General features: G+C 45.1%; 1 protein-coding gene across 1 annotated transcript; it reads left to right on the top strand.

Moving 5' to 3' along the window:
* LOC132867519 (small ribosomal subunit protein eS12-like) lies at nucleotides 1–11,089 on the top strand. The gene is made up of 2 exons (XM_060900474.1): nucleotides 1–666; nucleotides 10,605–11,089. Exons 1-2 carry the CDS (start codon nucleotides 658–660, stop codon nucleotides 10,893–10,895), a joined length of 300 nt encoding a protein of 99 aa, XP_060756457.1. The 5' UTR covers nucleotides 1–657; the 3' UTR covers nucleotides 10,896–11,089.
* The last annotated feature ends 466 nt before the right edge of the window (nucleotides 11,090–11,555 follow it).

Here is an 11,555-nt window from a genome sequence, read left to right as displayed (position 1 = left end):
TTGGAATATAACCTAATTAATTTTTACCAAATGCACTGATGGAGATATTTGCAAGCATCTTTCTTCATAAACATAGCCCCAGCCTCGAATGAACTGATTTAGACTTATTTTGTTAATATAAAGGAGATATCCTGAAGACTTAGGAGAGAAATAGCAGGGTAGAAAAAGAAAGTGATCCAGATAACAGATTCTGATAAATGTTCTTCAAATAATGCATAATTGACTAAGCCTATTAGCCCCGCCCACCTCTCAATCCTAGTGACGTCCATGTTAATTAAATGCCTTTTCACCCTTCCTGGGATTTTAGGAAGCCCAGGAATTTGGAATTTTATGACCGTTTACTCGGTTTGACCGCTAGATGTCGGTGTTTCTCCGGTTAAATGGCCGCATGTCATCATCAGCAGGCTAAACTAAAACCCGAGCAGTTCGGGGTGTCAGTGTAAAGCTCAGTGTAGAGAGGAGCTAAAACACCAAACCTTCTGGATGGAAAACTCTCAGCCTCTTCCAGTCCTCTGTCTCTCTCTGCCTCCCTCTCCACAGCTTCTCTACACCTGAGATCAGGATGGAGTTTCACTGCCTGCATGGAGAAAACCTTCACACACTTTCCTCTGTGTAATTTCTTCATTAAACCTTCAGCTGCCTGGGTTTATTTCTTCCATGCTGAAGGTAAGTTGAAGCTCTTCTCTTTCTCTGATGCAGAGTAAAGCCTGTTTAGTGTCTTTAACAGACTACACTGATTATGGAATGGAAATACACTGTGAGGAAAAACAGTGGAATTTGTTAAGTTATTTAACTTTTACATCATTTATTATGATTATTATGATTTAAATGGGATCATTATTGTTATTGCATTAGAATAACCTACAAGCGGGGGGCGTCGTGGCTCGGGTGGTTAGGGCGCCGTGCCGTGAATGCGGGCGACCCGGGTTCGGTTCCGGCCCGGGGTCATTTCCCGATCCCTTCCCGTCTCTCTCTCTCTCCCGCTCATTTCCTGTCTCTACACTGTCCTATCCAATAAAGGTGCAAAAAGCCCAAAAAAATATCTTTAAAAAAAAAAAAAAAGAATAACCTACAAGCACCTGAGGAATATACATTTCTACCCGAGTGAGTGTAATTTATCCAGGAATGGGACAAAAATACATTAAAAAATAATTTTAGGAAAATTAAAAACCTTAAAGTTAATTTGAGCTCATATTACACCTTCACTGATGCTGAAATAAACTTTGCACATTTTTTTTTCACGATTATATATTTATTTCAGAATGGAGCACTCACCTGCTTGTGTCATGCTTTAATATTTACATACTTTTAATTTCACAAACTAACTGCAGTATCGCAGGTGTTAAACACACTCTTGTACTAAATAATACACCAGTGGTGGGTTTCCCAGAAGCCTCTTAATGCTAAAAGCATCTTAACTAAGAGAGAGAGAGAGAGAGTTCATTGTGCTGCTCGCGCGACCATTTAACGATGATCTTAGTGCTACGATGCTCTTAGGAAACATGTGATTTAGTGCGGTTCTCGTGCTCCACTGTGACATCAGTGCACTAATTTGATGTAATGTTTCGTATGTTGTGTGATGAGTGGTTGTCATGGTAACCGCTGAAGCTTCGTCGCGGCTGTTAGCTGCCTAGCTAGTTTGTTAACGCGTTTATTAAAGCTTTTTAAAGCTATTTCAGACATCATAGGCCACGATTTTGACATGTGATATGTTAATATATCTCCATTAACATTTTTTCTCTCATTATTTATTCATTTATTTCAACAGTTTTCTTGGGTAAAGGGGCAGAAACTGGTTACCTCAGATCGACACAGTTTAACGCACATTGCAGCTCCTGTCAGTGTCACCTGTCAATCATTTCACATTCACACAGAATTATTGGCCCCCACACCCTGAGTAAGAGCTGAACATGAATAACACATATGTAAAGAGTGAGATTTCAAACCTAAACACATGGGAATGCTCTAAAGTTTTATTTTAATCTTCCTTCTATTTTAAGGTTCCAGTAAATAATGGACTGAACCAGTAATAAATAATGGACTGAACCAGTCCCAGCCCTGAGCCTCCTCCTGTTAGTGCGCTATATGTTTGGCCCATAGATTTTGTGTTCCTTCACATTTCTTTGTTGCTATGGATACATGTTTGAGGTTCATCTATAGGCAGGTTTTAACCTCTTGGCAGAGGTAACCAGGTTTTGGGCTGAAATATACTGGCACCAGTGAAGGAGGTGTGGCTTCTCTACGCCTGTCATTCTCACTAGGGGTGTGTGGCTTCTCTGTCTGTCCATTTCAGTAAAGGTGTGGCTTTGCTATGGAAGGAGTTGTGGCTTCTCTATACTTTTCAGATTCAGTAAAAGGGGTGTGTCTTCTCTATGCCTGTCCATTTTATTAAAAGAGGTGTGGTTCCTCTATGTCTGTCTGTCTCAGTAAATGGGGTGTGGCTTCCCTATGTCTGTCTCAGTAAAAGGGATGTGGCTTCTGTACGCCCATCTTTTTCAGTAAAAGGGGCGTGGCTTCCATTTGTCAGTTTTGGTGAGTGGCTTCTCTATGCCTGTCATTCTTAGTAAAGGGGGTGTGGCTTCTGTCTGTTCATCTCAGTGAAGGTGTGGCTTATCTAAGACCATTTCAGTGAAGGAGGTGTGGCTTCTTTATGACCATCTCAGTGAAGGTGTGGCTTCTCTATGACCATCTCAGTGAAGGTGTGGCTTCTCTATGATCATTTCAGTGAAGGTGTGGCTTCTCTATGACCATTTCAGTGAAGGTGTGGCTTCTCTAAGACCATTTCAGTGAAGGGGGTGTGGCTTCTCTAAGACCATTTCAGTGAAGGGGGTGTGGCTTCTCTAAGACCATTTCAGTGAAGGGGGTGTGGCTTCTCTAAGACCATTTCAGTGAAGGGGGTGTGGCTTCTCTAAGACCATTTCAGTGAAGGGGGTGTGGCTTCTCTAAGACCATTTCAGTGAAGGGGGTGTGGCTTCTCTAAGACCATTTCAGTGAAGGAGGTGTGGCTTCTTTATGACCATCTCAGTGAAGGAGGTGTGGCTTCTCTATGACCATCTCAGTGGAGGTGTGGCTTCTCTATGACCATTTCAGTGAAGGTGTGGCTTCTCTATGACCATCTCAGTGAAGGAGGTGTGGCTTCTCTAAGACCATTTCAGTGAAGGAGGTGTGGCTTCTCTATGACCATTTCAGTGAAGGAGGTGTGGCTTCTCTAAGACCATTTCAGTGAAGGAGGTGTGGCTTCTTTATGACCATCTCAGTGAAGGAGGTGTGGCTTCTCTATGACCATTTCAGTGAAGGTGTGGCTTCTCTATGACCATCTCAGTGAAGGAGGTGTGGCTTCTCTAAGACCATTTCAGTGAAGGAGGTGTGGCTTCTTTATGACCATCTCAGTGAAGGAGGTGTGGTTTCTCTATGACCATCTCAGTGAAGGAGGTGTGGCTTCTCTATGATCATTTCATTGAAGGTGTGGCTTCTCTATGACCGTTTCAGTGGAGGTGTGGCTTCTCTAAGACCATTTCAGTGAAGGTGTGGCTTCTTTATGACCATCTCAGTGAAGGAGGTGTGGCTTCTCTTTGACCATTTCAGTGAAGGTGTGGCTTCTCTTTGACCATTTCAGTGAAGGTGTGGCTTCTCTTTGACCATTTCAGTGAAGGTGTGGCTTCTCTTAGACCATTTCAGTGAAGGAGGTGTGGCTTCTCTATGACCATCTCAGTGAAGGTGGTGTGGCTTCTCTATGACCATCTCAGTGAAGGAGGTGTGGCTTCTCTATGACCATCTCAGTGAAGGAGGTGTGGCTTCTCTATGACCATCTCAGTGAAGGAGGTGTGGCTTCTCTAAGACCATTTCAGTGAAGGAGGTGTGGCTTCTCTATGACCATCTCAGTGAAGGTGTGGCTTCTCTAAGACCATTTCAGTGAAGGTGTGGCTTCTCTAAGACCATTTCAGTGAAGGAGGTGTGGCTTCTCTATGACCATTTCAGTGAAGGAGGTGTGGCTTCTCTATGACCATTTCAGTGAAGGAGGTGTGGCTTCTCTATGACCATTTCAGTGAAGGAGGTGTGGCTTCTCTATGACCATCTCAGTGAAGGAGGTGTGGCTTCTCTAAGACCATTTCAGTGAAGGAGGTGTGGCTTCTCTATGACCATTTCAGTGAAGGAGGTGTGGCTTCTCTATGACCATTTCAGTGAAGGAGGTGTGGCTTCTCTAAGACCATTTCAGTGAAGGTGTGGCTTCTCTATGACCATCTCAGTGAAGGAGGTGTGGCTTCTCTAAGACCATTTCAGTGAAGGAGGTGTGGCTTCTCTATGACCATCTCAGTGAAGGTGTGGCTTCTCTAAGACCATTTCAGTGAAGGAGGTGTGGCTTCTCTATGACCATTTCAGTGAAGGAGGTGTGGCTTCTCTATGACCATTTCAGTGAAGGAGGTGTGGCTTCTCTAAGACCATTTCAGTGAAGGTGTGGCTTCTCTATGACCATCTCAGTGAAGGAGGTGTGGCTTCTCTATGACCATTTCAGTGAAGGAGGTGTGGCTTCTCTATGACCATCTCAGTGAAGGAGGTGTGGCTTCTCTGAGACCATTTCAGTGGAGGTGTGGCTTCTCTATGACCATTTCAGTGAAGCAGGTGTGGCTTCTCTATGACCATCTCAGTGAAGGTGTGGCTTCTCTAAGACCATTTCAGTGAAGGAGGTGTGGCTTCTCTGAGACCATTTCAGTGGAGGTGTGGCTTCTCTATGACCATCTCAGTGAAGGAGGTGTGGCTTCTCTAAGACCATTTCAGTGAAGGAGGTGCGGCTTCTCTAAGACCATTTCAGTGAAGGTGTGGCTTCTCTAAGACCATTTCAGTGAAGGAGGTGTGGCTTCTCTATGACCATTTCAGTGAAGGTGTGGCTTCTCTTAGACCATTTCAGTGAAGGTGTGGCTTCTCTATGACCATCTCAGTGAAGGAGGTGTGGCTTCTCTATGACCATCTCAGTGAAGGAGGTGTGGCTTCTCTTAGACCATTTCAGTGAAGGTGTGGCTTCTCTAAGACCATTTCAGTGAAGGAGGTGTGGCTTCTCTAAGTCCATTTCAGTGAAGGAGGTGTGGCTTCTCTAAGACCATCTCAGTGAAGGTGTGGCTTCTCTATGACCATCTCAGTGAAGGAGGTGTGGCTTCTCTAAGACCATTTCAGTGAAGGAGGTGTGGCTTCTCTAAGACCATTTCAGTGAAGGAGGTGTGGCTTCTCTATGACCATCTCAGTGAAGGTGTGGCTTCTCTAAGACCATCTCAGTGAAGGAGGTGTGGCTTCTCTGAGACCATTTCAGTGGAGGTGTGGCTTCTCTATGACCATCTCAGTGAAGGAGGTGTGGCTTCTCTAAGTCCATTTCAGTGGAGGTGTGGCTTCTCTTTGACCATTTCAGTGAAGGAGGTGTGGCTTCTCTATGATCATCTCAGTGAAGGTGTGGCTTCTCTAAGACCATCTCAGTGAAGGAGGTGTGGCTTCTCTGAGACCATTTCAGTGAAGGAGGTGCGGCTTCTCTATGACCATCTCAGTGAAGGAGGTGTGGCTTCTCTTAGACCATTTCAGTGAAGGTGCGGCTTCTCTAAGACCATTTCGGTGAAGGTGTGGCTTCTCTATGACCATCTCAGTGAAGGAGGTGTGGCTTCTCTATGACCATCTCAGTGAAGGAGGTGTGGCTTCTCTTAGACCATTTCAGTGAAGGTGTGGCTTCTCTAAGACCATCTCAGTGAAGGAGGTGTGGCTTCTCTTAGACCATCTCAGTGAAGGTGTGGCTTCTCTAAGACCATTTCAGTGAAGGAGGTGTGGCTTCTCTGAGACCATTTCAGTGGAGGTGTGGCTTCTCTATGACCATCTCAGTGAAGGAGGTGTGGCTTCTCTATGACCATCTCAGTGAAGGAGGTGTGGCTTCTCTAAGACCATTTCAGTGAAGGAGGTGTGGCTTCTCTATGACCATTTCAGTGAAGGAGGTGTGGCTTCTCTATGACCATTTCAGTGAAGGAGGTGTGGCTTCTCTAAGACCATTTCAGTGAAGGTGTGGCTTCTCTATGACCATCTCAGTGAAGGAGGTGTGGCTTCTCTATGACCATTTCAGTGAAGGAGGTGTGGCTTCTCTATGACCATTTCAGTGAAGGAGGTGTGGCTTCTCTAAGACCATTTCAGTGAAGGTGTGGCTTCTCTATGACCATCTCAGTGAAGGAGGTGTGGCTTCTCTAAGACCATTTCAGTGGAGGTGTGGCTTCTCTATGACCATTTCAGTGAAGCAGGTGTGGTTTCTCTATGACCATCTCAGTGAAGGTGTGGCTTCTCTAAGACCATTTCAGTGAAGGAGGTGTGGCTTCTCTGAGACCATTTCAGTGGAGGTGTGGCTTCTCTATGACCATCTCAGTGAAGGAGGTGTGGCTTCTCTAAGACCATTTCAGTGAAGGAGGTGCGGCTTCTCTAAGACCATTTCAGTGAAGGTGTGGCTTCTCTAAGACCATTTCAGTGAAGGAGGTGTGGCTTCTCTATGACCATTTCAGTGAAGGTGTGGCTTCTCTTAGACCATTTCAGTGAAGGTGTGGCTTCTCTATGACCATCTCAGTGAAGGAGGTGTGGCTTCTCTATGACCATCTCAGTGAAGGAGGTGTGGCTTCTCTTAGACCATTTCAGTGAAGGTGTGGCTTCTCTAAGACCATTTCAGTGAAGGAGGTGTGGCTTCTCTAAGTCCATTTCAGTGAAGGAGGTGTGGCTTCTCTAAGACCATCTCAGTGAAGGTGTGGCTTCTCTATGACCATCTCAGTGAAGGAGGTGTGGCTTCTCTAAGACCATTTCAGTGAAGGAGGTGAGGCTTCTCTAAGACCATTTCAGTGAAGGAGGTGTGGCTTCTCTATGACCATCTCAGTGAAGGTGTGGCTTCTCTAAGACCATCTCAGTGAAGGAGGTGTGGCTTCTCTGAGACCATTTCAGTGGAGGTGTGGCTTCTCTATGACCATCTCAGTGAAGGAGGTGTGGCTTCTCTAAGTCCATTTCAGTGGAGGTGTGGCTTCTCTTTGACCATTTCAGTGAAGGAGGTGTGGCTTCTCTATGATCATCTCAGTGAAGGTGTGGCTTCTCTAAGACCATCTCAGTGAAGGAGGTGTGGCTTCTCTGAGACCATTTCAGTGAAGGAGGTGCGGCTTCTCTATGACCATCTCAGTGAAGGAGGTGTGGCTTCTCTTAGACCATTTCAGTGAAGGTGCGGCTTCTCTAAGACCATTTCGGTGAAGGTGTGGCTTCTCTATGACCATCTCAGTGAAGGAGGTGTGGCTTCTCTATGACCATCTCAGTGAAGGAGGTGTGGCTTCTCTTAGACCATTTCAGTGAAGGTGTGGCTTCTCTAAGACCATCTCAGTGAAGGAGGTGTGGCTTCTCTTAGACCATCTCAGTGAAGGTGTGGCTTCTCTAAGACCATTTCAGTGAAGGAGGTGTGGCTTCTCTGAGACCATTTCAGTGGAGGTGTGGCTTCTCTATGACCATCTCAGTGAAGGAGGTGTGGCTTCTCTAAGTCCATTTCAGTGAAGGAGGTGTGGCTTCTCTATGACCATTTCAGTGAAGGAGGTGTGGCTTCTCTAAGACCATTTCAGTGAAGGAGGTGTGGCTTCTCTATGACCATCTCAGTGAAGGTGTGGCTTCTCTAAGACCATTTCAGTGAAGGAGGTGTGGCTTCTCTAAGACCATCTCAGTGAAGGAGGTGTGGCTTCTCTAAGACCATTTCAGTGAAGGTGTGGCTTCTCTATGACCATTTCAGTGAAGGAGGTGTGGCTTCTCTAAGACCATCTCAGTGAAGGTGTGGCTTCTCTATGACCATCTCAGTGAAGGAGGTGTGGCTTCTCTATGACCATTTCAGTGAAGGAGGTGTGGCTTCTCTATGACCATTTCAGTGAAGGAGGTGTGGCTTCTCTATGACCATTTCAGTGAAGGAGGTGTGGCTTCTCTATGACCATTTCAGTGAAGGAGGTGTGGCTTCTCTATGACCATTTCAGTGAAGGAGGTGTGGCTTCTCTATGACCATTTCAGTGAAGGAGGTGTGGCTTCTCTATGACCATTTCAGTGAAGGAGGTGTGGCTTCTCTATGACCAGCTCAGTGAAGGGGGTGTGGCTTCTCTAAGTCCATTTCAGTGGAGGTGTGGCTTCTCTATGACCATTTCAGTGAAGGAGGTGTGGCTTCTCTATGACCATCTCAGTGAAGGTGTGGCTTCTCTAAGACCATTTCAGTGAAGGAGGTGTGGCTTCTCTGAGACCATTTCAGTGGAGGTGTGGCTTCTCTATGACCATCTCAGTGAAGGAGGTGTGGCTTCTCTAAGTCCATTTCAGTGGAGGTGTGGCTTCTCTGTGACCATTTCAGTGAAGGAGGTGTGGCTTCTCTATGACCATCTCAGTGAAGGTGTGGCTTCTCTAAGACCATTTCAGTGAAGGAGGTGTGGCTTCTCTGAGACCATTTCAGTGGAGGTGTGACTTCTCTATGACCATTTCAGTGAAGGAGGTGTGGCTTCTCTGAGACCATTTCAGTGGAGGTGTGGCTTTTCTATGACCATCTCAGTGAAGGAGGTGTGGCTTCTCTATGACCATCTCAGTGAAGGTGTGGCTTCTCTAAGACCATTTCAGTGGAGGTGTGACTTCTCTATGACCATTTCAGTGAAGGTGTGGCTTCTCTATGACCATCTCAGTGAAGGTGTGGCTTCTCTGAGACCATTTCAGTGGAGGTGTGACTTCTCTATGACCATTTCAGTGAAGGTGTGGCTTCTCTATGACCATCTCAGTGAAGGTGTGGCTTCTCTAAGACCATTTCAGTGAAGGAGGTGTGGCTTCTCTGAGACCATTTCAGTGGAGGTGTGGCTTTTCTATTACCATCTCAGTGAAGGTGTGTCTTCTCGAAGTCCATTTCAGTAAAACGGGTGTGGCTTCTCTACACCTGTGTTAATGTTTGTGTCCCTAATTAACCTCTTTATCTTTTAAGCATAATTCTCACATGCACTTCATTTTTATTTCTGTAGAGACGTCTTCTGAAGCTCAGTGATAATTTATTCGCATGTTTCCACACAGGAAACGAGCTCTTTATTTATACACACACATCCTCAGCAGGTTAATTGCTTCACCTTTGTGTTTTATTGTTCAGAGCCTTTGTCATGTCCTTACCTGCCTCTTCTTTTGATTATATAGGCTTCTGGGTCTCTCTCTCTCTCTCTCTCTCTCTCTCTCTCTCTCTCTCTCTCTCACACACACACACACACGCACACTATCTGATCGTGGAAGTTTTGCTATTCATAAAGAATAATAAGTTCTCTTTAATTATCCTGTCTCAGAAAGATAACGAGCTGGGCATCTGACGAGGAGCCTGAGGCCTTATTAACGTCCTCATTATAATTGTAATTGATCAAATCCAAGTGAATAAGGGTACACGTTCAGATTTAAGGCTAATGAGACAGCGTGTGAAATCCACTTCATCTCCTCGTCTCTGACAGATGGAAATGCCAGATCTGGCGTTAATCCTCTTTCTTTTCAGCTCTGGTTTGATCTGCAGCTTTGGTTTAAAAAAAAAAGACCTGTTTTTTCGTGAAGCGTGAAAAGACAGGAGAATATTCAAATGTATGAAATGTGATTTATTTCTGTATTTTTTTTTTTTAAATATTTTTTCTTTGCTAATTTAAAAATAATTGTCTCTGAAAATAAGCTCACCAGCTTCTGAACCCGTTTCGTTAAAGGAGGCGTGGCTTCTGCGTCCATCTCAGGGAAGGAGGTGTGGCCCCTGTGTCTGTCAGTCTCAGTGAAGGGACAGTTGGACAGTTATACCAACATGAAACCAAAATCTTCTAAACCCTGTGCAATTACTCCGTCTCATTCTGACAGGTGCATTGTGGGTAAATGAGTGTTTGTTTTCTGTAGCAGTGGATCGTTGTCTCCGTCTTGACGTGTGGTGGGAATCCCTCTCTGTCCCTCGGCTCTCGCTCGGTGTCACTGTTACAGACGTGAGAGAGCTGAGTTGTGTAAAGGGAGGCATGTAATGAAAGGATTTACAGGGAGAAATGGACGGATCGATTCACTGTAACGCCTCAGGAAGTCAACTCGTTCTTGTCTCCCACAATCCTCTTCACATTTTTCCAGCGGAGCCTCATTTTGCTCACAGGAAGCTTCTTGTGATGTGTTGAGCTGCTGTTCAGCGTTGGTGTTTCCTCATTGGCACTCTGATGAAATGACAGCTAATTAGTTTAAAAACGCAGCAGGACTCGGTGCGGCTCGTCTTCACATGTGTGATTTTATATCAGAATGACGGCTCATCTGACATCGCTCTGCTGTTAAAATTACGTGGGTGTGTTCTGTAGTGTAGTCGTGCCGAGTAAACAACCAGGATGTCCTGACAGTATCTCTACACCTTTGCCTTCATTAAAAAAAAAATCTATAACTGCACAAAAATATACACATTGGAAACTGTTATTGGAAATTAGTTTATTTTATGAGCTTAGAGTTAGGCATGGTTTTGGGACGTGGGAGAAAACTGGAGGGTCCAGAGGAAAACATGAGGAAAAGCACAGCAAAGCTGCCTATCAACATTTAATTTATTCATATATTCTACTATTCAGTTCTTATAGGAGGATGTGATGGATGTGAACACCGCCCTGCCTGAGGTGCTGAAGACCGCACTCATCCGTGATGGACTCGCTCGTGGAATCCAGGAGGCTTCCAAGGCTCTGGATAAGCGCCAGGCTCACCTGTGTGTTCTCGCTGCCAACTGCGACGAGCCCATGTACATCACGCTGGTGGAAGCCCTGTGCGCCGAGCATCAGATCAACGTCATCAAGGTAGATGACAACAAGAAACTTGGTGAGAGGGTTGGACTGTGCAAGGTCAACAGGGAGGGCAAACACCGCATGGTGGAGTAGGACTACGGCAAAGAGTCTCAGGCCAAGGATGCCATCGAAGAGTACTTCAAATCAAAGAAGTGAAGAACTTATTAGTGCTTTGAATCACTGATCAGCTCGTAAAAATGAGTAATTGTACAATCCATGTGACCTACAAAACATCTACAGTATTCTGTATAATTTATACACATCGCCATGTTGCGGTTTTTAAAAAAAATAATAAACACCTTACCTTTCTCACAGTACACTGGCGTTCCTGTTATTGACTTATCAGACATTTTCAATGAGTCTAAACACATTTCTGCACGTCTGTTATAAGATTAGTCAGGACACTGTTGGGTTTGTGTGTGTAGAGTATCGTGACTGTGTGTTTAGCTGCTGGTGAGCAAGGGAAGAGGAGTGCGCCTCCTGCTGGCCCAACAATTCACCTATCTCTACAGGAACATTGGTACAGAAGAAAAAACACATTACAATATAGGCACAAGTGGCGATGAAGGGCCCGAGCACCTCCAGTATACCAAATCTGGCATGAATCCAACAAACTACCTAGGAGGAGAGCATCAAAATGTAACATGTCAAAATGCACAAAACAAAAAATAACTCACTTCCTGTTGAGTATGGCTAATACAATGTACATTACAATTTTGTTCATCTTGGGGCTCCCAACGCACCTACCGAATT

The sequence above is a fragment of the Neoarius graeffei genome, chromosome 19 (assembly GCF_027579695.1).
Source record: "Neoarius graeffei isolate fNeoGra1 chromosome 19, fNeoGra1.pri, whole genome shotgun sequence".
Taxonomy (NCBI): Eukaryota; Metazoa; Chordata; class Actinopteri; order Siluriformes; family Ariidae; genus Neoarius; species Neoarius graeffei.
Note: the sequence above shows the minus strand (reverse complement) of the source record. Positions and strands in the feature narration are given on the sequence as shown.